The 26035-nt window shown below is 42.9% G+C and overlaps 1 protein-coding gene across 1 annotated transcript; it reads left to right on the top strand.

Annotated features, from left to right (window-relative positions):
• Positions 1–3839: 3839 nt before the first annotated feature.
• On the top strand, positions 3840–12999 carry SNX12 (sorting nexin 12). The gene is made up of 4 exons (XM_030806864.1): positions 3840–4140; positions 9300–9395; positions 10278–10402; positions 11127–12999. The coding sequence occupies exons 1-4, from the start codon at positions 3976–3978 to the stop codon at positions 11227–11229; spliced, it is 489 nt and encodes a 162-aa protein (XP_030662724.1). The 5' UTR covers positions 3840–3975; the 3' UTR covers positions 11230–12999.
• Positions 13000–26035: the final 13036 nt, after the last annotated feature.

The raw sequence follows: 26035 nt of genomic DNA, 5'->3' as shown, positions 1-26035 counted from the left end.
TTGCCCTGGTGCCCTGGCTGGAGTGCAGTGGCTCGATCTCGGCTCACTGCAACCTCCGCCTCCCGGGTTCAAGCAATTCTCCTGCCTCAGCCTCCCAAGTAGCTGGGACTACAGGCGCACGCCACCTCGCCCGTCTAATTTTTCGTATTTTAGTAGAGACAGGTTTTCACCATGTTGTCCAGGCTGGTCGCAAACTCCTGCACTCAGGCAATCAGCCCGCCTTGGCCTCCCAAAGTACTGGGATTACAGGCGTGAGCCACCGTGCCCGGCCCACAAGCTGTTCTTTTCTGTGCCTGCCCTTTAATGGTTTTCCCAAATGGAAATAGTTTTACATTTTCTGGTTAAAAAATAAATGTAAGTTTATTGTTAAAAAATCAGATCCTTTAGAAAATTACAAAAATAGAAAATCCAACTGAACCCCCACCACACAGAGGTAACCACTGCTAACATTTTGGTGCATGTCTTTCCAGACTTTAAAAATTATATATAAATAATTATTGATATAATTATATAGATATATAAATAATTACATATAAATAATTATTTATATAATTATATAGATATATCAATAATTATTTATATAATTATGTAGATATATAAATAATTATATATAATTATATAGATATATAAATAATTATATACATAATTATATATAATTATATAGATATATAAATAATTACATATATAATTATATAGATATATAATATAATAATTATACAGATATATAAATATAATAATTATATATAAATATAATATATAATATAATAATTATATAAATATATAATTATTTATATTTAATTATATAACTATTTATATAATTACTTATATTATATTATTTATATATTATATTTATAATTATTTATATTAATTATTATATATACAATATACATTAATACAAGTGATATCATACTACAATATTTTTTACCAGCTTTTTTCACTTTTTCATGGACATCATTCTGTATCAACAAGCATAATAAATTATTTTAAATGGATAGATGGGGAACTGTAAATTAGGCCATTTACACAAGATAGTGAAATTTATGATGGAAGTGACTAAGATAAAAAGCCTTGTAAAATATAAAATCCACTACCACTTTATAAGACTTGTTATATAAGCAAATTCACAAATTAGAAAAAAAGACTACACGAATATTGCAGAAAATGAACAATTGCTCTTAAAAACAAGATCCTTACACTGGTATCTTTATGTGATTATCTGATTATTTTCTGAGGATAAATTATTGGAAGTAAAACTTTTGAGTCAAAGATTTTGGTAAATAACATTAAAAATAAAAAATACAAAGGCATTATACTTAAACACAGTTAATGAAAAACAACTCTCCCTGCCGTCTGTGACTCCTTTTCTCCAGTTCTGCTCTCCAGAGACAACCAGTATTACAAGTTTCTTCAAGTCAAAGTTTAAAAAAAAAATACATACTGCCAATCTATTTCCCAGAAAGATTGTACCGATTCACATTCCTACCAAAACTGCATGCCCTCACCAACTTTTAAATCTTCTGTCCTTGCCTCTTCATGTTTTTCTTTCTACATGGTATGCTGATGACTCTCATATCTCTCTCTCTCTAACCCTGACCTCGCCCTCGAGCTCCAGGCCAGTATTTCCAGCTACTTGCTGGACATCTCCACCTGGATGTTCTACAGACACCCCATATTTATCTAAACTGAACTCATTTTTTACAGATGAGGAAAACTGTTTGTATAATTTGCTCATGGTTATACAGCTAGAAAACAAGGATTTAAACCCAGGCAGCCTAAGTCCATGGGTCACACATTTAAGCCCTACGCTATACTACCACCATATCTAATCACGTACAAGTCCTATCTATTTTATTTCTTCAGTCTCTGTCCTATCTCTTCCCTCTTCTCCACTGTATCATCACCACTTGATTCTGAGTCTTATTGTCAATACCTTCATAATTCAACTTAAACATACCTTCCATGTTGTCTACAAAACAATTCTTCTAAAACATAAATCTGATCATGTATTTTTCCTGCTTAGGATCCTTCAGTGACTCCCTATCACCTACCATAAAGCTTTGTATCACCTATCATAAAGTCAGAGATCCTTTGCTTAATATAAGCGGATCATCTTTTGTCTGCCCATCCCTAGCCAGTCTACCTTTCTAAACACTTCCATCACACAGTCTGAATTGGCGATAAATGCCTAAAAATGTTCCACTGTTTCTTATCGCAAGGACTTTGCCTATTCTCTTTCTCTTTCTTTCTTTCTTTCTTTCTCTTTCTTTCTTTTTCTTTCTTTCTCTTTCTTTCTTTCTCTCTCTCTCCTTTTCCTTTTCTTTCTTTCTTTTTTTGATGGAGTCTTGCTCTGTTGCCCAGGATGGAGTGCAGTGGTGTGATCTCAGCTCACTGCAGCCTCTGCCTCCCAGGTTCAAGCGATTCTCCTGCCACAGCCTCCCGAGTAGCTGGGATTACAGGTGTGTGCCACCACGCCCAGCTAATTTTTGTATTTTTAGTAGAGATGGGGTTTCACCATGTTGGCCAGGCTGGTCTCGAACTCTTGACCTCAAGTGATCTGCCTGCCTCAGCCTCCCAAAGTGCTGGGATTACAGGTGTGAGCCACCGCGCCTGGCCTGCATATGCTGTTTCTTATTCCAGAAATTACCTTTCCCTATTTCCACTCCTATTTGTCCTTTATGTCTTTTCATGTCTGTTAAACTCAGATGTTTCCTCCTCCAGGGGAGCCTCCCCTAATTTTTCCAATTATACATTTCCTATGTGCTGCTTTGAACATTTACTTATTTTGTATTTGTCACGTTATATTAGTTTTGTTTACTTGTCTCCCTTGCTAGAATGTTAACTCCTTGAGGGCAGGGACTCTCTTATTTAACTCTAGGATTTTAGTGTTTAGCATGGTGCTTGGCACGTAAGTAGTTGCTTAGTGGATATTGGTTAAATTGAATTAAATAGCAATTGTGAAATTGTAGGGCCTTATACTCTGTTAAAAGAATTTCAGGCATCAGTGATATGGGAAATATTTTTTGAGTAGAGGAGGGCAAGGGAAAGGTGGAGAAAGGATGACCTGAAATCATCGCCCAGTCTACCCTTTAATGTGGAGCATATGTAAATTAGTCATATAAATATTAATATTTCTATAGATATTCTCATGTAAACATTTATTCTATCTCCATTATGGGTTGCAAGCAACCTCAGAGCAGTGCCAAGTATGGAGTTCTGCGGAGTAGAAATACAAGGTATGAAATAAGTACCCTCAATTTGCTGATAAATGTAAGATTGAGTACACCTGGAGTGTGGCAACAAGGAGTAAGATATGCCCAATTTTCCTGAAAAGTGAGAGAGAAATGTCTTTCTTTACCCCATCCTAGTTGCTTGCTGCTTTCCTGGCGCCATATGTAGTGCTGAGTGCGCCATTGTGTGTGGCGTGAACTGAAACCATCAGTGGCACAGGTGGGACCGCTACGTTATAGGTTCTCAGTACTATTGTTGGAACCCCACCCTCCATAGACCACCCTTCTATTTTCGCGGAAAACCAGTACTTATTCAGGTCACGGGGCTTCGGCCTATCCCTGTAGGAGCCTGGCTCGCGGGGCAGTGCCCACTGTTGATTGATAGACGGTATGAGACAACTTCTTGGGTTGAGGAGCCGCGATTGGCGGAGCCAGCCTGTGCTGCTAAGCAGGGTATTGGGTACTGCGTATTGGGGATGCAGGTTCCTGGGTGGCCACAAACATCACCCGGAAGCCTGAATACGGCCTCCACTCTACAGGACGCGCAGCAGTCAGCACGGCCGCTATTCAGGGCGCGGGGCCCGGGCCCGTGCGGCGTGCGCGTGCGTGCGTGCGTGGGCGCGCGTGCGCGCCGCCGCCGCCTGTGGGTTGGCTGGTTATTTTGCAAGCGGGAGGGGCCGTGCGCGCTCCTGCCTCAGGCCTCTGTCCCCCACCCCCCTTCCCTGGTCCCAGGCTCTCCTTCGGAAAGATGTCGGACACGGCAGTAGCTGACACCCGGCGCCTTAACTCGAAGCCGCAGGACCTGACCGACGCTTACGGGCCGCCAAGTAACTTCCTGGAGATCGACATCTTTAATCCTCAGACGGTGGGCGTGGGACGCGCGCGCTTCACCACCTATGAGGTTCGCATGCGGGTGAGTCACGGGGTGAGGGAGACAGCTGAGGGAGGACTGGGCGGCGCGGGCGGGAGGGGGGAGGGAGGCTACCGCGGGGACAACTAACGGCGGGGAAGACGCCTTAGGGGTCATTTGGGGGTTAGGGGCATAATAGGCTTGGAACGAGGTCTGCGGATTCAGTTGTGGCCGGAGGATGCAGAAAACTCCTGAGGGAGACATCGGACGGGGATGCAGGAAAACTACCCATGAGGAAGTGAAGCGTGGCTGGATAGGGTGGGGTGGATGGAAAAAGATTAGAGTGAGGAATTCAAGGAGATAGGAATCACGGCTGTAGCGACTGAAGGAAGGGAGGGAGGATGGAAGAGGGATGGGGGATGGAAAGCCAAGGCGATATATCGCTGAGCTCCATAACTAAACTAGGTTGTGGGAAGTCTGAAGAGGGAGGGCAGGAAGGCCGGCTGCTTTCTAATGCGGTCTCCCTGGGATAATGGAGTTAAGCAAAGCCTTGAATTAAAGGGAAGATAGATTCCAGAGAAGGCAGACAGTGGGCTTGTGGGAGCAGAAATAAGAAAGGGAGTCTCCTTGAGACCGAGCGCTTTCCTAACTTGTGTCGGATCAGCATCTGAAGGAGAGAAATGTTTTATGCTTAAGTTTTCGCAGGTATTACATGCTGTCTCGCCTTGAAACCTGGCCTTGCCCTGGGATTGGTGCCTTGTCAGTCACTGCTTTCATTCTATGCTGATCCCTTAGATTTGAAGTATCCAGAATGTTTATTTCAGTATTTATTGACTCTCGTTTAGGTACTTTGTATATGAATGGCTTTTTGCCCTTTCTGTCCTAGATTACCCTTTTGGATTCTGACCCTGGTCTGTAGTTACTTTAATACATGACATTTCAGAACTGCCCAGGAGTGGCTTCTTCCAGCATGCATGACAGAGGACTTTACTCTCTAGTGCTTAGCCCATAATGCAAGGATGGAATGTGCAGATAGAGTACTTGGTTTGCAGGATCTTTTGCCCACTTGAAGTGGTTATAGGCAAAACAGTTTGAGAATCATTTTCTATTTTTCCTTATGTTTTCTTCTCAGACTAAAAGGCCAGAATATTCTCTATGGACAGCATCCTGCTCAAACAGCATTGAAGAACTAAAAGAGTGTATGTGCTTTCATTGTTGAAGGAGTGAATTGAATGAGAAATTGTGGTCTCCTGCTTGGGCTTTGAAATCTTATTGAGAAATGATGATTTCCAGATTCCAAGTTTGGCAAAGTCCAAATTGAAGAAAGAAAAGTGAATAGCAAAACATGAGAAACACTTGTCTATATAAGAACTATTTGAAATCATGTCTTTGGGGGGAGAATGGAATTTAGGTCCTTCAGAATATGATAAAAGCAGGAAATTGTCAGTGCTGGAGAACTTAGTTACCTGAGGGAGCTTGGGCATAACTAGTACAGCATAAGGGCTGTCTGCTGTGGGGTTTTGGAGACATTCGATGCATTACCTAAGAGTCTTAGGGATTCTGAATGAAATCGCTCTTTACTCCGCGTACTCTTTTTTTAAGAGATGGAGTCTCGTTCTGTTGCCCAGGCTGCCGTGCAATGGTGCGATCTCGGCTTGCTGCAACCTCTGCCTCCTGGGTTCAAGCAATTCTCCTGCCTCATCCTCCGGAGTAGCTGGGATTACAGGCACATGCCACCATGCCCGGCTAATTTTTGTATTTTTAGTAGAGACGGGGTTTCGCCATGTTGGCCAGGCTGGTCTTGAACTCCTGACCTCAAGTGATCCTCCTGCCTCGGCCTTCCAAAGGGCTGGGATTAGAGGCGTGAGCCACCACACCTGGCCCTACTCCAGGTATTCTAATAACAACAGGGACTGTTCATCTAGTGCCTACTGTGTACCAGGCACTGAACTAGGTTTTAATTTGTCTTAATCCTTACAAAACTTCATTTTACACATGGGAAACTGAGGAGGAATGCAGTTAAGTAACTTGCCCAAGTACACGTAACTATAACTGACGGGGCTGGGATTTGAACACAAATATGTCTGACTCCATATTCTTTCTACTACACTTCTGTCTCCTTGACAACGCTTAGTAGCAAAACTTTAGCATGCAAAATTTTTCTACTCACTAAACTTTTAATCGGTCCCTTCCACAGTTTTTTTTTTTTTTTTTTTCGAGACGGAGTCTCGCTCTGTCACCCAGGCTGGAGTGCACTGGCATGATCTCAGCTCACTGCAACCTGTGCCTCCCAGGTTCAAGCGATTCTCCTGCCTCAGCCTCCAGAGTAGCTGGGACTACAGGCATAAGGCATGGTGCCACCACACCTGGCTAATTTTTTTTTTTTTTTGAGATAGAGTTTTGCTCTTGTAGCCCAGGCTGGAGTGCAGTGGCGTGATCTCAGCTCACTGCAACCTCTGCCTCCCGGGTTCAAGTGATTCTCCTGCCTCAACCTCCCAAGTAGCTGGGATTACAGGCATGTACCACCACGCCTGGCTAATTTTTGTATTTTAGTAGAGATGGGTTTCACCATGTTGGCCAGGCTGGTCTCGAACTCCTGACCTCAAGTGATCCGCTTGCCTCGGCCTCCCAAAGTGCTGGGATTATAGGTGTCAGCCACCATGCCCGGCCTAATTTTTGTATTTTTAGTAGAGATGGGGTTTCGCCATGTTGGCCAGGCTGGTCTCAAACTCCTGACCTCAAGTGATCCATCTGCCTCAGCCTTCCAAAGTGTGTGAGCCACCACGCCTGGCCTTGTTTATTCTTTTTTTTTTTTTCTGAGGCAAAGTCTTGTTCTGTCACCCAGGCTGGAGGACAGTGGCATGATCTTGGCTCGCTGCAGCCTCCGCCTCCTGGGTTCAAGCAATTCTCCCGCCTCACCTTCCTGAGTAGTTGGGATTACAAGCACCTGGCTAATTTTTGTATTTTTAGTAGAGACAGGGTTTTACCATGTTGGCCAGGCTGGTCTGGAACTCCTGACCTCAAGTGATCTGCCTGCTTCAGCCTCCCAAAGTGCTGGGATTACAGGTGCGAGCCACCACATCCAGCCCTTATTTATTCTTTTAAATAAATAATGGTTTAGTAATATTACTTTATATGAATCTCACTCCATTTCAACCTATTGACATTCCTTGGACCTTGACGATCCTGGATGGAGTTTAATGTAAAATTGGCCAGTTATTTGTCTTTTGATGGCCTATTTGAGAATTGGATCCTGAAAAGACAATTTCCAGTGTCAAGAAATACAAAGCATGATGTAGTGGGGTCTGTGTGAAGCTCTAATAGAGTTTCGAGATGCTCTTTTCCTGCCAAGAGGCAGTTGTGGAGAAAGGAGATAATTAGTTTATTCATCCTCTCACCTGAATTGACTGACAGTAAATATGGTCAGTTTTAATACATGTGGTTGGCCATTTCTATTTAGAACTTGTAGACAGGAGTGAAGATCAGGGTTTTCTGTTTGTCAGGGGATTCGTGTTGCCACTAGAGCCTTGGGAATCTTCTCAGTGTTTAAAATGTGGGAATGAGCTGATTTATATCAGGGAGCAAGCTATGGTAAGCCAACTTTTGTAATGGTGATTTCTTATGCATTTTCTAGATGAGGAGAGGATAAACAGACACATGGAGTCTCTATTAATCGAGCATTTATTGAGTAACTTGCATATTCTGCATTTTAGAAGATGCAGAAGTAGTCATAGTTTCTGATCTTAATGAGATTAGTTAGACAGGCAAACATGATGCATAAAACAATAATGTATCAGGCAATGCTAAAGTATAACTGTCAGAAGAGTTCAGAGAGGAGGAAAACCAATAAATCCAGTTGGTGTTGTCAGGAAATTTTTTTGTATGAAGTGAGAGTTGAGTGAGCACTGGTAGAATGGAGAGGATTTGGACAGGAAGAGCAGAGGTAGGCATACCTTGGATGTGTTTATCTCTTTACAGGGAATTTAAATTCACTTTTTAAAGGAAAATGTAATATGTACACATGATAAATTCAAATTGTACAATGAAAAACGTGACTATTCCACCCATTCCAGTTGTCTTCTCTTACTCTCCAAAGTCAATCACCATTATCAGTATATTTTCATAAATACTTTATTAATCAGTATAAATATATACATATACATCCCTTTTTAAAACACAAATAGAGGCAAGCTATATATATATATACTGTTCTATACCTTGATTTTACTACTTAATATCTTTCCATACTGGCACATAGAGATCTTTCATTTTTATTTTGAGAGACAGAGTCTCTGTGCCAGATTACAGTAGCATAATCACAGTTCACCATAGCCTTGACCTCCTGGGCTCAGGTGATCCTTCTGAGTGGCTGGGACCACAAGTAAGCACTGCCACTACACCTGGCTTTTTAACTTTTTGTAGAGATGGAATCTTGCTGTGGTTGCTCAGGCTGGTCTCAAACTCCTGGGCTCAGGTGATTCCCCTGCCTCGGCATCCCAAAGTGCTGGGATTATAGGTGTGAGCCACTGCACCTGGCTTTCACATTCTTTTCATAGTTATTTAATATTCTACTATACAGGTATGCCATAATTCATTGTAACCTATTGTCTATTCATAGACATTTATTATTATTATAAATAATAAAATGCAATGAAACTTTTTTTTTTTTTTGAGACAGAATCTCACTCTGTCTCCCAGGCTGGAGTGCAGTGGTGTGATCTCGGCTCACTGCAACCTCCGCCTCCTGGATTCAAGTGATCCTTTTGCCTCAGCCTCACAAGTTGCTGAGATTACAAGTGTGTGCCACCACACCTGGCTAATTTTTGTATTTTTAGTAGAGACAGGGTTTCACCATGTTGGCCAGGCTGGTCTTGAACTCTTGACCTCAAGTGATCTGCCTGCCTTGGCCTCCAAAAGTGCTGGGATTACAGGCGTGAGCCACCAAGGCCGGTGAAAACTCTCGTATGTACATATTTACATACTACTGCAAGTCTACTTGTAGGATACATTCTAAACAGCAAGGGACTTCTGATCATCAGCTGTGATAAGGTTGGATGTGGTAAGGGTTGGTTTTTACCTGGTGGTGATTTGAAAGGGTTATAGGAGCATGATCCCTAGGAGCTATTTCTTCATTGGGACCTGTCCAAGTTACTCAGACAGGTGGCTACCACAGGCTGAACATTACTTACCATCTTTCTTCTTTAATTTTTCCTTCCATGTAGACAAACCTACCTATCTTCAAGCTAAAAGAGTCCTGTGTACGGCGGCGCTACAGTGACTTTGAGTGGCTGAAAAATGAGCTGGAGAGAGATAGCAAGGTATGGCCTTGTTCTCTGTGTGGCATCTTTGGAGGAGGAGATCTACATAGGCTGAGGGGGCATACAACCACAGTCTATAAAGTCTTGAAGGGAATGAAGAGGGTGAACACATTCTTATCCATCAAATCTCAGTATTTTAGATCGGGGGGATACCTTTTGAAACTTGAAAGTGGTAAGTTCTGGCTGGGCGCAGTGGCTCACGCCTGTAATCCCAGCACTTTGGGAGGCTGAGGCGGGCGGATCACCTGAGGTCAGGAGTTCAAGACCAGCCTGGCCAACATGGTGAAACCCCGTCTCTACTAAAAATATGAGAATCAGCCAGGTGTGGTGGTGGATGCCTGTAATCCCAGCTACTTGGGAGGCTGAGGCATGGGAATTGCTTGAATTTGGGAGGCAGAGGTTGCAGTGAGCTGAGATTGTGCCACTGCACTCCAGCCTGGGTGACAGAGCAAGACTCTCAAAAAAAAAAAAAAAAAAAAAAGAAAGTGGTAAGTTCAGGACAAGTTTTTTTTTTAAAGTATTACTTCACTTAGTCACTAGTAAAGTTGTACAACTTAATTCCTGTAGGTGCTAAAAATGGAAAGTCTAATGTCAGGAAAATCCTAGCTAAATTCTTGAACGGTAGTGGCTTGTTAAGGAAAGTGAGGATTATTTGGAATTTATTTCCTTCTTTTGAGGTGGTAAACCTGTCCTCCCACAGCAACGGATTAATTTTTGACCTGAGCCATCCTGACTGTTCTTATGGTCTTAGTTCTTGCAAGTTGCTGGCTGTGGGACAGGATGGACCCTATGCCTAATAAGAAATGAGGTACACAGTGCTTTACCATCTCATTCCCATTCTGTCTCTCTCCCATGTGGCTGGAATTTTGTGTGTGCCTGCAGATTGTAGTACCACCACTGCCTGGGAAAGCCTTGAAGCGGCAGCTCCCTTTCCGAGGAGATGAAGGGATCTTTGAAGAGTCTTTCATCGAAGAAAGGAGGCAGGGCCTCGAGCAGTTTATTAACAAGTAAGCCAAGTTCCTGGGGGCTCCACTTGCTACTTTTGCCATCGTAGTCTTTCTATATGTTTTGTTTACCTCACCTTTTATTTTATTTTTATTTATTTACTTATTTATTTGAGACGGAGTCTCACTCTGTCACCTAGGCTGGAGTGCAGTGGTGCGATCTCGGCTCACTGCAACCTCCGTCTCCTGGGTTCAAGCGATTCTCCTGCCTCAGCCTCCTGAGTAGCAAGGATTACAGGTGCGGGCCACCATGCCCAGCTAATTTTCATATTTTTAGTAGGGACAGGGTTTCACCATGTTGGCCAGACTGGTCTTGAACTCCTGACCTTAAGTGATCCACCTGCCTTGGCCTCCCAAAGTGTTGGGATTACAGGCGTGAGCCACTGCACCCAGCTCACCTTTTATAATGGGTACCATGATATGGTGCCAATTGTATGGTGGGCTGACTGGACAGTAAAACTCCATTCCTTTGAGTAGGATTCTGATCCTTTGTGTCAGGGCCTGAGAAAGCACTGCATGTTGGTTATATCTAGGGATTTCCCTGTCTTGCCTCTCTATCCCCCGTCCCCTTTACAATATTAGGGTTTAGGTGGTACCCTACTGCTGTCCTCTACTGGCTTGAACCTTAGGGCTGACCTTGCCCTTCTTCCTCTGTCCGCATCCCCATCCCTCTGCTAATTCTCTCTGATTCTGAATACTACTGATAACCATCCTGGTTTCTTTATAGAATTGCTGGGCACCCATTGGCTCAGAATGAACGCTGCCTACACATGTTCCTGCAGGAGGAGGCAATTGACAGGAACTACGTCCCGGGGAAGGTGCGCCAGTAGGAGCCCCTCTCACCACCTGCCCTCTACTTTCCTGCTGAAATGACATTGGTTTTTACACTAAGCCTCTCTCTGTCTTTGATCTGAAGTTGGCTGCCCATCTCCTGGCCTGATAGACTGTCTGGCATTGTGCTCCCTGGTACCTGACTACACCATGTGGGCACTCTGCTAGGATCCTCTTCTCTGAGGAGAGGTGGGAACCCACAGGCAGATGCCCTTTGCTTGGGGTTAGGGTGGGTGGGTGGGGGAATTAGACTGGAAAGCAATTTCTTGGGCATTTACCCATGCCAGAAGGCTAACCTGGGGGGAGGGGGGCGCTTGTGCTGGTGAGGCACTTGGATACATACTGATGCTGCAAGTCCAGGGGATTTTTCTTACTCTTAGGTTTAACCAAGAACACTGAGCAGGGAAAAACCCTGCCTTTCCTAACTGCATGTATTTTTTCCTTTTTGGAAAGGTGGTAGAGACTCAGAAGCTTTCCTTGTTTTCTTTAGGCCTGCTCCCAGTTTTCTTAACAGTTTCTTTTGTTGCTTTCTCTCTCCCTTGTTGCTTTCCGTGGCAGTAATCCTCCTAGAGTCCAAGCAGTCTGTTGTATGGAGCACGGTGTGTGGGTTTTCTGGGCCCATCATTATGGCTGCTTCAGAGTCAGAAGAAAGCCATAGGGCAGTAGGGGAGCTCCTATTGCCTAGCCCCTCTCCCTTTGTGGCTCCCACTCTAGCTGCCTGTTTTTGCTCATCAGCTGGTGAGTCAGTATGGGCCAGCAGTTCTCCCTCCCTAAGCCCTTGCTACTTTATGGGTTAGCTTTGCAGGTTTGGTGGCTTGAGGGGGTGGGGGCAACTCACCACTGCCAGGTAACTCCCTGAAGGGTGGGAGTGGATTATCTTCTAGGCTCTTCCCCACGGTAGGGAAGGGCATCAACACTGTCTTCCTTCCATTCTCCTTTCCCCCGTCCCATTTAGTGCTGCCACAGGGCAGAAGCACACAAACCAACCACACAGTCTCTGACTTCTCCTAAGCACTTTGAGCTGTTGAATGGGGCTCAGGGGTAAGAGTTTTTGCTGCCCTCCCCGGCGTGGTCACAGGGTTATTGAACTGCCTGCACTTGTTTCTCATGCAACTCCAGCATTTTCCCCAGAAGTTGAACTGTGGATAGCAGCTTGGTATGGATTTCCTAAATCTTAACATTTGAAGCAGCTTCTTGAGGCTGGCAACTATCCTGGTTTCTGTCTTGGAGGGGGTGGTTTGTTTGCTGGGGCCCAATGTCTGTCCCAAGTGGTGGGGTGAGAGCAAGTTAACTTTGGTGCCAGGTGAGAGGTGGGGGCTCTTTGCTTAGACTCCCTATCATGGAAAGATTGGAGTTTTCTATGCAGGGCATTGGGGAAAAGGATTGCTGATTCTGACTGACCCCGATCAGAGAGATTAGGATGTATTTTGACATAGGATTTGGAACCAATCTAAATGTTAAAGTTCCCTGAGACAGCTCTCCAGCTGCTGAGCCTGTGCCAGGGGCTAAGCAGCCCCTAATGAGAGGCTCTGCTCCCTTTCCCACCTCGCCAATGTTGTTGTTGCTGCCTTTTTGATTTGTATCCTCTGTTATAGATATTTTTTAAAAACGATTTCCTCTTTCATTGTGCACAAGTGCTGAGAGTCTGAGGCCCCATTTCTGCTGTGTATATATATCCTGACTTGGGGCTTTTATTCAGCAAACTGTTCATTCTTCTGTCAGACAATGTCATATTCAACTCTGTTCATATTAAACCACTGTGAAGCAAGCCTCTGTTTTCCTGCTTAAGTTGTAAATTTAGTATTCTTTAGTGTCTAGGATATGCTGGGTATTATGCAGAAATCATACAATGTGGCCAGTGTCCTGAGGTAATGTTTTGCATTTAAATTTTTTTAAAAAGCAGAATCTTAACTTATCTTAATGATATTTACCTATCCTTTTTGCAACTCACAACTGACTTTGTCACAGAGGTAATGCATCTGCTTGCAGGAAGTAGCTGTAGGCTCAGTACCTGTTGTTTGAGTCACATTTAGCAGATTTGGTTTTTAAGCTTGTGGGTTTGTGCTAATTTGGGCAGAATATATTTATTATATATGTGTGTATGTGTGTGTGTGTCTGCATGTGTAATACATGTACATAAACACACATGCATGTGTTCATCCTCTCACACACCCACATAACACCAACAAACATTTCTTCTATAGGCTTTTTATCTCAACTGACACTGTTTTTTTCCCCAAATAAATGTGACACAGGCAGAAAGGTGGGTGAACTCTCAGAATTTTTGGCGGGTGGATATTCATCTGACCAATGAGCTCTGAAATGGTTTCCCTACACAGAGTGGGTTTTGGCAAGGGTTGGAATGAGAGGAGGTAGCAGTCTTGTCATTTAGAAAATCAAAGCTAGTTTTGATGTAGTTCAACATGGAAAGAAGGTATAGAAAGTGATGTGTTCAAAACATTAGCAAATTAAGGCTGAATGTGGTTGGCTCATGCCTGTAATCCCAGCATTTTGGGAGGCTGAGGCAGGAGGATTGCTTGAGCCCAGGAGCTTGAGACCAGCCTGGGCAACAGAGTGAGACACTGTCTCTACAAAAAAATTTCAAAAGGAAAAAAAAAGGAAATTAACGTTACTTAGCAGTATTTGGTTCTAAGTAGAAGAGTGGGGGCTGTGAGGAAGTTGAGGTTTCTGGTAGTTCATGAATGAGATGACTAAAAATATCTGAGGGGCTAGGGAAGAATGGGTATTTCTGTGAAATAAAGGAAAGGAAGGGTAAAGAGAGATGCAGCCTTCGTAGCCAGCAGTGTTAGAGAATGAACTGCAGAATAAATAGAAAAGCAGCTATAAAATAAAGTGTTAACAAAAATTTGGACAGATGACAACTCATTTAACAAGTGCTAATAGTCTTCTATGTGTCTGGTCCTATGCTAACAGCAGGGCTGGGGATAGGGTGGAGTGGTTGTGGTACAAGTAAAATATGATATTACATTCTCTTTTTTCGTAGACCTTAAGAGTTCAGTTGAAGAGATGTTTAGCTGGGCGTGGTGGCTTATGCCTGTAATCCCAGCACTTTGGGAGGATTGCTTGAGCCCAGGAGCTGGAGACCAGCCTGGGCAACCGAGTGAGATCTCATCTCTACAAAAAAAAAAAAAAAATTAAAAATCTGGCCAGATATGGTGGCACATGATAGTCCCAGCTACTTGGGAGGCTGAAGCCGGAGGATTGCTTGAGCCCAGGAGGTTGAGGAGTGAGCCATGCAGTGAGCCATGATTGTACCACTGCACTCCAGCCTCAAAACAAAACGAAGAGATGTCTATACAAGACAGGAAAATGCTAGAGACAGAGTAAGAGATTCAGGCACATCTGGTTAGTTGTCCAGTCTTTTTCTTTTTTAAAAATATCAGGCCAGGTAAATCTCTCTTGGATGTCAAATTGGCCATTTTGGCACATTAACTGGGCCGGGCAAGAACCCTAAATCCAAACCCTCTTACCCATTAACACTGAGGAGAAGCATACTTTTCTTTGATAAGGAATTCTAATTTACACGGGTATTTGCATGTTTACCTCTAATTAATCCCCTTTATCTATAGTGCAGAAAGGGCTTAACCTTATGCTGGAACCTGGGGGACAGAGGCTAACGAAAAATTTTGAACATAGCTAGACCCGAAAGAAGTCTAAATCTTCACATTCCAAAGATGCCTTATCTACCCTTTGACCCATTCTTTGAGACAAGGAATTAAGCCAGTAAAGGTAGGAGAGGTGGATAACATTCAGGCTTCTCTGGAGTTGGTAGTTATCCTACATGAGATACTTCTATGTTGAAGATATTCCTACTTCTATGTTGAAATGTATGCTGTAATAATTTAAGTAAAATTACTTTCTTCTGTAGAAATGTAGAACAGCTGCTCACTGAAATGGATATTTCTTCATATCCTTGAAAACTGTTGAGTCACCCTTAGTATTCTCTTCTTAGATATAATAAGTTCTAATTTTTCCTTACTTGGCTCATTTTTAACCCTTTTATCTTTTTATTATTCTGAAATCTCTCCAAGGCCCTCACATGTCCTCAAGTTGTAGAGTCTTAAATTGGACAACACTTTAATTACAGCCTGAAGGTTAGGTAGTTGTTATTCCATTTATATATCTTAGTATTTGAGTTTACTTTTGAAATATAAAGTCTTGGTGACTAATTTAGCATGTGGTTCTCTGCCACTCCCTGCCTGACCACCCACCACCCCTCATTCTTCTTTTTTTACCTTGTTTGTACAAAAACCAGTTGTTGCCTATTTTATTTCTTCTGTCCATACCCTGTCTGTCTATGCATTTAAAAGCAGAGAACTCATTCCTTATAAAACAGACAAACCAGGGATAATTGTCAACATCAAAAAAGAATTCTTTAAATCACTGCAGGCTTCCTTTAAATAGGTGTTTCCTATGATGGTTTTAAGTGTTTTTATATAGGTCATCAACTACTCGATATAAAGAAACTAAAGATAAAGGGTTAAGAGGCAGTGCCAGTTGAAGAACAATTAGAAATTGGGATAAAACAGTAGTTCTTAGGTAAACAGTAAAATACATTCAGATTCACAGAAAAAAAAAAATATATATATATATATATTTTTTTTTTTTTTTTGTTTGTTTGTTTGTTTGTTTTTGAAATGGAGTCTCACACTGTTGCCCGGCTGGAGTGCAGTGGCGTGATCTCAGCTCACTGCAATTTCTGCCTCCCAGGTTCAAGCGATCCTCCTGCCTCAGCTTCCCGAGTAGCTGGGACTACAAGCGTGGCGCCACCATACCCGGCTAATTTTTGTATTTTTAGTAGGGATGGGGTTTCACCACGTTGACCAAGCTAATTTCGAACTCCTGAGCTCAAGTGATCTGCCCACCTCGGCCTCCCAAAGTGCTGGGATTACAGGCGTAAGCCACTGTACCTGGCCTGATTTATGTATTACTTTTCAAGAGAATGTTATACCAATAATATTTTTTGTCTAGATACAGTGAACTTTTCATCATCTGTACTAATGGAAGCATATACATTTTAATTTTGTTATGCATTTTTGTTGTAACATTTAAATATAGGGATGTCTAATCATAAAATTTAAAAATATTTCATAATGTCATCATACTGAAGACTCAGGAAGATCTGAAAAGAAACAGAGTACCAGGCCTGGAATAGAAACCTGACTTCTAAAATTGGCTATATAGCTAGCTATAGGACCTTAGTTGAATTGCTTCACCATTTTAGGCCTGTTTTCTTAACTATACAATGAGGGATTTCGACTGAATGAGGGATTTTGACTAAATGATCTCTGAGGTATCTTAAATCTCTAGCTTTTTATGATTTCCCACCCTTGCCAAGGAGTTGAGTAAACATTGGAGGTGATGCCGCCAAAAAAGTGAAAGCACAATTTTTCCTGTGTATGATGGAGTTTGCTGTAGTGTAGTTTTCTCTTTCAGAAATGAACGATTATCCTGATTAGATTTTGTTTGCCCACATCCTGTTATATCAAGTCATGAGTATACCCCCATTGAAACTCAGAGTTGATTTGGTTTACAGTTGTCCTAATTGTATCCTAAGTCTTCTAGCTGAAATTTTAAAATGAAGTAGTCACCCCATGGAGTTATTTATTTATTTATTTTTTGAGACAGAGTCTTGTTCTGTTGCCCAGGCCAGAGTGCAGTGGCGTGATCTTGGCTCACTGCAACCTGTGCCTCCCAGGTTCAAGCGATTCTCCTGCCTCAGCCTCCAGAGTAGCTGGGACTACAGGGGCGCACCACCATGCCTGGCTAATTTTTGTATTTTTAGTAGAAACGGGGTTTCACCATATTGGCCAGGCTGGTCTCAAACTCCTGACCTTACGATCTGCCCACCTTGACCTCCCAAAGTGCTGGGATTGATTACAGGTGTGAGCCACCACGCCCAGCCCCCATGGAGCTATTTTTATTTAAAACACATACATTATAACTCTACTGATCTGATTACAAAAGTGCCTATTTTGTTAAAATGTTTTATTGTGGTGATAAAAATTCAAAAATTATTAATGTTAGTGAACAAAATTCAAGCAAAACATAAATGTGTAAAGTAAAAAGTGAAAGATTTCTCACCACTCCCATTCTCCAAGAATAACTTAATTTGGTGTGTGTCTTCCCAGATGTTGTTCTGTTTGTGTTTATATATTAATATACACATATATACATATATGAATACCCACACATTTGTGTATAGGTTTTTTTAAATGAAATGGGATATTATATGTACTGTTTTGCAACTTTTTTTCACTTTGCATTGTATTCTGGACCTCCTCTTGAATTAATACATGGAAATTTACCTCATTTAAAAAATGACTGCATAACATTTCATGGTATGGTTGTATCACAATTTAATGATTCACCTATTGATGCAAATTTGTCTCCAATCATTCACTATTATAAATAATGCTACATATAACCTTGCTCCAGTGTGTAAGTATTTCTGTAGGATAGATTTTGAGAGAAGGAATTGCTGTGTCAAAAGGTGTGTGCCTTTTACTGTGTGTGTGTGTGTGTAGAGATGGGGGAGGGGGTGGTCTCACTTTGTTGCCCAAGTTGGTCTCAAACCCCTGGCTTCAAACGATTCTCCTGCCTCAGCCTCCCAAAGTGTTGGGATTACAGGCATGAGCCACTGCGCCTGGCCTCATTTTACGTTTTGATAGCTAAAACGAAATTGCTTTCTTAAAGAATGCAGTTTAGGTTTCCAGTGACAGCAAATGAGAATGTTTCCCCACCCAAAGTGGGGAAATTCTGTTCACAAAAATTTCCTTGCCAAAAGTGGTAAAAATTTAAACAATTGGTAATTATCCAAACTATTTGGTGAAAATCATATTTCATGGTTTTAATTTGCATTTTCTGGTACATTTAGTTGTAATGATACCACTGTCAGGTTTTAGTTTCCCCACACATTTACTTTTGGTCGTTCTAGAGGCAGTATCTATTGCTGCTAATTGAGGATACTGACCACTCTTCACCATAAATAAACCATCACAATTAAAGGCCCTGAGTGTTTGTAAGTTTCGTCCCATCTGACTCTTGGGGAAGATGAAGCGATTAGCCTAGTGACAAAGCAACATTATCTGAGGCGCTCTCACAACCAGTACCTTTTTCAGATTGTCACTACTTGAGGTCAAGCCCAGAGCAGCACTGACAGCTCAACTACATGCTCTTCTGACCTCATGGGCAACCTGCTTTGATACTCGGGGAAATATTACTTTGTCTCTTGAGCCACCATCCTTCCAGCTTGGGCCCCCTGTCTAGTTATTTCACCCAGATCCATATGTTTGATTCCTGGCAGGGATGGAACAAGGATAGGGACCAAGATCGTGATGGTGACCATAATAAGAGGTCGGATTACCAGGCCTTCTGGTTGGCTGTCAACGTGTCAGTCAGAAATAAGCTTTAATTGGTCGTACGCAGTGGGAAGCACATACCTGTCGTACACAATGGGAAGCACATACCCTCTTCTGATTGGCCTCTTAGTTGAGGGGTGGACCACAGGGAAACCTGCTGGTTGGCTGGAATGGAAGACCAATAGGAACGCTGTGGCGCTGCTTTCGAAAGCGAGGCCTGCCCCGCGCGCCTGGAGCTGTCAGCGGGTTTCCTTGGAGCTCCAGAGGCCCGATTTGGTAACTGCGCTTTCTTGCGACCTAGGTATCCTCTACCCCGGTCACGCTTCTGGCGTCTCAGAATGTCTCTGGTTGTGCCGTGGTGAATGAGGCCGTAGTCCGCTTGTCCAGCCCTTAGGAAGGTCCTGCCTTAGGCTGCCGGTTTCGTTCCACAAACGCCAGCCCGGAGCTCTTCCTGGGATGGGGCCGTTGAAGTCATGGGCCTGGGCCTGGGGAGTGGGGATCAGGAACCAGGGAATGGGACCATACTTTGCGGGCCTCAGGATGAAGTTCTTTATTGCAAGCATTGTGGCCCGATTCGCGGCAGAAGCGGGAGAGGCTGCACTCTGTGGCTGTGAAGGCCTTTTTTGTATTAAGTCTCAGGAAGGGAGCAGGAAGTGTGTGACCCAGAAAGTTCCGCCATCTAGGTGGCCTCCACCATTTCAGCCAGCCGCCGCCTCTGTTGCCTGATTTCACCCCTTGTGGCTCCTTCCTAGACTCATCAGCTCTAAGACCACTGCAGTAAGTACATTAGCCCTTACAGCCCGTACTCAGAAAGTCCCCTTTCTTCCTCAATGTCAGTGGGCTTGACCTCCTTGCTTTTATTTATTTTTCTAATTAATTACACCAGTACATTCTCCTTGTAAAAAAAAAAATCAAAACACTATACATATATGGGGCTAACACTTTGGCCATTACCCACAATCCTTGTCCTCTTTTGCTCTTCCCCAGAGTATCTACTGTTAACAGTTTGGTGTGTATCCTGGCAGCCTTCCAGGTCTTTTTTTCTAGTTATCGTAGAAAATACGTTGTGTTGTGTTTTTATTTTAACAAAAATTATACCCTACTGTACATACCCCACAAGTTTTTTCATTCAGTGTTTTGGAAACATTTTTATTTTGGTACATCCAGGTTTACTTTTTATTTTATTTTTTAGTAGAGACAGGGTTTCACCATGTTGGCCAGGCTGGTCTCAAACTCCTGACCTCAAGTGATCCAACCGCCTTGGCCTTCCAAAGTGCTGGGATTACAGGTGTGAACCACCGCACCCAGGCAGATTTACTTCTTTTTTAAAAAAGTGATGTATTATGCCATAGTATGGCTATAAAACAGTTTATTTAACCATTTCCTTATTGATAGACTACTAGATTTTTTCAGTATTTTGCTTTTACAAGTGGTACTGCTATGAACATTCCTGAACATGACAGTTTCTCTAGGGCAGTGTTTCCCAAACTTTTTGATTGCAAGACCCCTTGACATTCCTAACAGAATTTGTTTATGTAGGTTTATGGCTTTCTCTATTCAATGAAATTAAAACTGGCTGGGTGTGGTGGCTCACGCCTGTAATCTCAGCACTTTGGGAGGCTGAGTCAGGCAGATCACCTGAGGTTAGGAGTTCGAGAACAGCCTGGCCAACATGGTGAAACCCCGTCTGTACTAAAAATACAAAAATTAGCCCGATGTGGTGGCACACACCTGTAATCCCAGCTACTCGGGAGGCTGAGGTGGGAGAATTGCTTGAACCCGGGAGGTGGAGGTTGCAGAAGTCGCGCCATTTCACTCCAGCCTGGGTGACAAGAGCGAGACTCTGTCTCAAAAAAGAAAAGAAAAGCAAAATAACTTTTCCAAAGCAAGAAATTATTGAGAAGAGTAAAATTGTTTTGTTTTTTTTACAAGTCTCATTAATGTCTGGCTTAATAATAGGTGACATCTGGAGTCTCATATCTGCCTCTACATTTGACCTATTGGGATGTTTTGGTTGAGTATGTCACACATATATTATTGTAAATGTACATGTAACAAAATTTACCATTTTAACCATTTTTAAGGAAACATTTCAGTGGCATTAAGTACATTTACATTGTTATACAACCATTACCACCATCTATCTCCAGAATTTTTTCATCTTCCAAACTGAAACTCAAAACAATAACTCCCCATTGTCCCCACTCCCAACCCTAGCAACCACCATTCTATTTTCTGTTTCTATGAATTTGACTATTATAGGTAAACTTATGTAAGTGGAACCATATAGTATTTGTATTTTCATGACTGGCTTATTTCTTTTTTTTGAGATGGAGTCTGTGTCGCCCAGGCTGGAGTGCAGTGGTGTGATTTCTACTCACTGCAACCTCCGCCTCCTGGGTTCAAGCAATTCTCCCATCTCAGCCTCCAGAGTAGCTGGGAGTAGAGGTGCGCGCCACCACACCTGGCTGATTTTTGTATTTTTAGTAGAGATGGAGTTTCACCATGTTGGCCAGGCTGGTTTTGAACTTCTGACCACAAATGATCTGCCCGCCTTGGCCTCCCCAAATTCTGGGATTACAGGTATGAGCCACTGTGCCAGGCCATGACTGGCTTATTTCACTTAGCATAATGTGTTCAAGGTTCATTCATGTTGTAGGTTGAGTAATATTCCAAAGTGTGTGTATATACAGACATACATACCATGTTTTGTGTGTCCATTCGTCTGTCAAGGACACCTGGGTTGTTTCCACCTTTTGTTTGTTGTGAACAATGCTACTATGAATATAGGTATACAAATATCTGTTTACATTTCTGCCTTCAATTCTTTTGGGTATATATCCAGCAGTGGAATTGCTGGATCATATAGTAGTTCTCACTTCCCTTCTGATGGACATTTATATCAGTGCTACTCAAACTGTATTCCACAGACTGGTGCCAGTCGTGAACTATCACCTGTACACAAGGAGATAAGTATAGGAACTGAGGATAGGCATTTAAAACCTTTTATAGCAATTTCATGTGGCCATGACATCTAAGTGAATGATCACTTTTCTAGTAATTTGTTTTTTCTCTTTTTCTCTACAAAGGAATCAGTCTGTGATGGATTGGAAATTTACCAAAAAAATAACAACAACAACAACAAAGAACCAAGCTGGGTCAGGCATGGTGGCTCACGCCTGTAATCCCAGCACTTTGGGAGGCCCAGGCAGGAGGATCACTTGAGACCAGCCTGGGCAACAAAGTGAGATCTCATCTCTACAAAAAATTTTAAAAATTAGCTGGGCATGGCCGGGTGCAGTGGCTCACGCCTGTAATCCCAGCACTTTCGGAGGCCGAGGTGGGCGGATCATGAGGTCAGATCGAGACCATCCTGGCTAACACGGTGAAACCCCGTCTCTACTAAAAATACAAAAAATTAGCCAGGCGTGGTGGCAGGTGCCTGTAGTCCCAGCTACTCGGGAGGCTGAGGCAGGAGAATGGTGTGAACCCGGGAGGCAGAGCTTGCAGTGAGCTGAGATTGCGCCACTGCACTCCAGCCTGGGTGACAGAGCAAGACTCTGTCTCAAAAAAAAAAAAAAAATTAGCTGGGCATGGTGGCATGTGCCTGTAGTCCCAGCTACTCAGGAAGCTGAGGCAGGAGGATTATTTGAGCCTGGGAGGTCAAGGCTGCAGTGAGCTATCATCACACCACTGCACTCTAGCCTGGGCAAAAGAGCAAGATCCTGTCTCAAACAAAAAAACCCCCAAGCCCCTGGTCTTTTGCCACAGATAGTTTTCATTTTTGTTTTTTTACTGAAGATGGGATGTTGCTGTGTTGCCCAGGCTGGTCTCGAATTCCTGGCCTCAAGCAGTCCTCCCACCTTGGCCTCCCAAATTGCTGGGATTATAGGCATGAACCACTGCACCTGGCCCAGCTTTTGCTTTTTTAGTCTTAAGATGGCTGTTCTTGCTCCAAGGTTTTAAACATATTCATTTATATTTTCTTCTCATGTGTTTCTTCCCCCCTTTTTCTTACAGCTTTATTGAGGTATAATTGATGTACATCCTTAAAGTATATAATTTGATGAATTTGGACATATGTACACACCCATGTATCTATTACCACAATCGAGATAATGAACATGTCCATCACCTCTGAAAATGTCCTTGTGTGTTCCTTTGTTCTCATACATTTCTAAATGTGTGTGTATGCTCATGCACGCATGGATGCATGGATGTGTGCTGGGATTATACACTTTTTCATTTCTTAATTAAGGTAAACTTACATACAGTAAAATTCATCTTGAGTATACATTTCTGCAGGTGCTGACAAATGCATAAAGTCATGTAACAACTGGCGGGGCATGGTGGCTCACGCCTGTAATCCCAGCTCTTTGGGAGATTGAGGTGGGTGGATCACCTGAGGTCGGGAGTTGGAGAGCAGCCTGACCAACATGGAGAAACCCCATCTCTACTAAAAATACAAAATTAGCCGGGCGTGGTGGTGCATGCCTGTAATCCCAGCTACTCAGGAGGCTGAGGCAGGAGAATCGCTTGAACCCAGGAGGCGGAGGTTGCAGCGAGCCAAGATCGCGCTATTGCACTCCAGCCTGGGGCAACAAGAGCGAAACTCTGTCTCAAAAAAAAAAAAAAAAAAAAAAAGAGTCATGTAGCAACCAACACAATGAAGATATAGAATAGTTCCATCACCTCAAACAATTCTCAGTTCTCCTTTATAGCCTACTCCTCCCCTCTACTTCCCAGTAATCACTGCCTGTTTTCTGTCACTATAGTTTTGCCTTTTCAAACCTGTCATGTAATCATACAGCATATAACCTTTTGAGACTGGCTTCTTTTATTTTTTTATTATTATTATTATTATTTTTGAGACAGAGTCTAGGCTGTCACCTAGGCTGGAGTGCAGTGGCGTGATCTCGGCTCACTGCAACCTCTGCCTCCCAGTTCAAGCGATTCTCCCGCCTCAGCTTCCTGAGTAGCTGGGATTACAGGTGTGCGGTACCATGCCCAGCTAATTTTTGTATTTTTAGTAGAGATAGAGTTTCACCATGTTGGCCAGGCTGGTCTTGAACTCCTGACCTCAGGTGATCCACCTGCCTCGGCCTCCCAAAATGCTGCAATTACAGGCATGAGCCACTGTGCCTGGCTTATTTATTATTATTATTATTATTATTATTTATTTTGTTTTTTTGAGACGGAGTCTTGCTCTGTCACCCAGGCTGGAGTGTAGTGGTGTAATCTTGGCTCACTGCAACCTCCCACTCCCAGGTTCAAGTGATTCTCCTGCCTCAACCTCCCGAGTAGCTGGGATTACAGGCACCCACCACCACATCCAGCTAATTTTTGTATTTTTAGTAGAGACAGGTTTCACCATGTTGGCCAGGCTGGTCTCGAACTCCTGACCTCAGGTGATCCGCTCGCCTTGGCCTCCCAGTGTTGCAATTACAGGCGTGAGCCACCACACCTGGCCTGTATATTATTATTATTGTTATTATTTATTTATTTATTTATTTATTTTTTTGAGACTGAGTCTCACTTTGTTGTCCAGGCTAGAGTGCAGTGGCATGATCATGGCTCACGGCAGCCTTGACCTTCTGGGCTCAGGTGATCCTCCCACCTCAGCCTCCTGAGTAGCTGGGACTACAAGCACAGGCCACCACGCCCGGCTAATTTTTTTGTATTTTTTGAAGAGATGGGGTTTTGCCATGTTGTCCAGACTGGTCTTGAACTCCTGGGCTCTAGTGATCCTCTCACCTCAGCCTCCTGAAGTCCTAGGATTACAAGTATGAACCACCACGACTGGCTGGTTTTAATTCTTTAAACTGTTTAGAAGTTACTTTTGTGAATGGTATGAGATATTGCTATAACTTAATTCTTTTTCAAATATTAGGTTTGTGCAAAGTTATTGCAGTTTTTGCCATTAAAAATGGCAAATTTATTTTGCACCAACCTAATAAATGGGTAATCATCACTATACAATTTACTTTCTCCAACGACTTGAAATGCCACCTTTATTATATACCCAATTCCCTTATACACATGAATCTGTTTCTGGACCATCTATTTTGTTTCACTGATGTTTGTTCTTATGCCAGAATCACACTTTTTATATTACTGCTATAGCTTTATCATAATTTTGACACCTGATAAAGTCTTCCCTGTTGTTTTCAGACATTTCTTGCCTAACTAGTTCACTTTTCCTTCTACAAGGATTTTTAGAATCAGCCAATACATTCTCCAAAAAAAGTTGTTGAGATTTTAGTTGAGATTATGTTGAAATTTCAGCTTAATTTGGGTAGAGTGGGTATCTTTACATTATTAAATTTTCCCAACCAGGAACATAATATATCCCTCTGTTTATTAAAGTTTTCATTAGTGATATGTCTCTCCTTTTATTTAGGCTTCTTTTATGTTTTATATTATTTTGTAATCGTGTGTTTACTTCTCTTTCTTTCTCATCTGTAAACTTTTGTTTTTTTTTGAGACAGGGTCTTGCCGTCACCCAGGCTGGAGTACAGTGGTGCAACCACGGCTTACTGCAGCCTCAACCTCACTGCAGCTATTAACATTTATTTTTTCTTTTTTTTGGAGAGACGAGGTCTCACTATGCTGCCCAGGCTGGTCTTGAACTCCTGGTCTCAAGTGATTCTCCTGCTTTGGCCTCCCAAAATGCTGGGATTATTGGCCTGAGCCACTGCGCCCAGCCTGTAAACTTTTTTGAGTGTAGGGATATTTTTGTTTCATCCCTATATTTGCAGTGCCTGATGTATAGTAAGTGCTCAGCAAATGTTCGATGAGCAAATTACACCACAATAAGTGTTCCAGCATTTCATTAAAAATGGTGGACTTCAGCCTGGGCAACATAGTGAGAGACCTCATCTCTACAAAAAATAAAAAGATTAGCTGGGCATGGTGGCATGTGCCTGTGGTCCCTGCTACTCAAGTGGCTGATGTAGGAGGATCGCTTGAACCCAGGAGGTTGAGGCTGCAGTGCACCTCAGCCTAGGCAACAGAGCAACGCCCTGTCTCAAACAACAACAAAAACAAAAAAACAAAACTTGTGGACTTGGGAGTGGGGGGTTGTGGGAGGAGGGGAAATGGGTGAACATGGGGAAGTGGCTGGGGAATGGGTGGGGGCCTGGTGGGAGCAAGCAGCAGAGCTGGGGTCCCTGATCTCTGTCAGGAGGAAGCCAGGCTGCACTTGCTGGGCAGTCGGAGGGGACAGGTGGCACCAGAAGGCAGTTGGACTTATCCTGTCGGTGACTGCGGCCTCTGCCCGTCCTGCCTTGCTGCAGGTGCCTTGGATGAGGCTGCCCCACATGCCCTGAATGATTTTTATAATCAGTGGATAAAGTGGGAAAAAATGTGGAATAACTTGAAATACAGGTAACAGAATGTCTTCAGTCATGAGGGAGGAAGCCGT

This window comes from Nomascus leucogenys, chromosome X (genome assembly GCF_006542625.1).
Source record: "Nomascus leucogenys isolate Asia chromosome X, Asia_NLE_v1, whole genome shotgun sequence".
Lineage (NCBI taxonomy): Eukaryota > Metazoa > Chordata > Mammalia > Primates > Hylobatidae > Nomascus > Nomascus leucogenys.
This window is presented reverse-complemented; position numbering and strand designations above follow the sequence as displayed.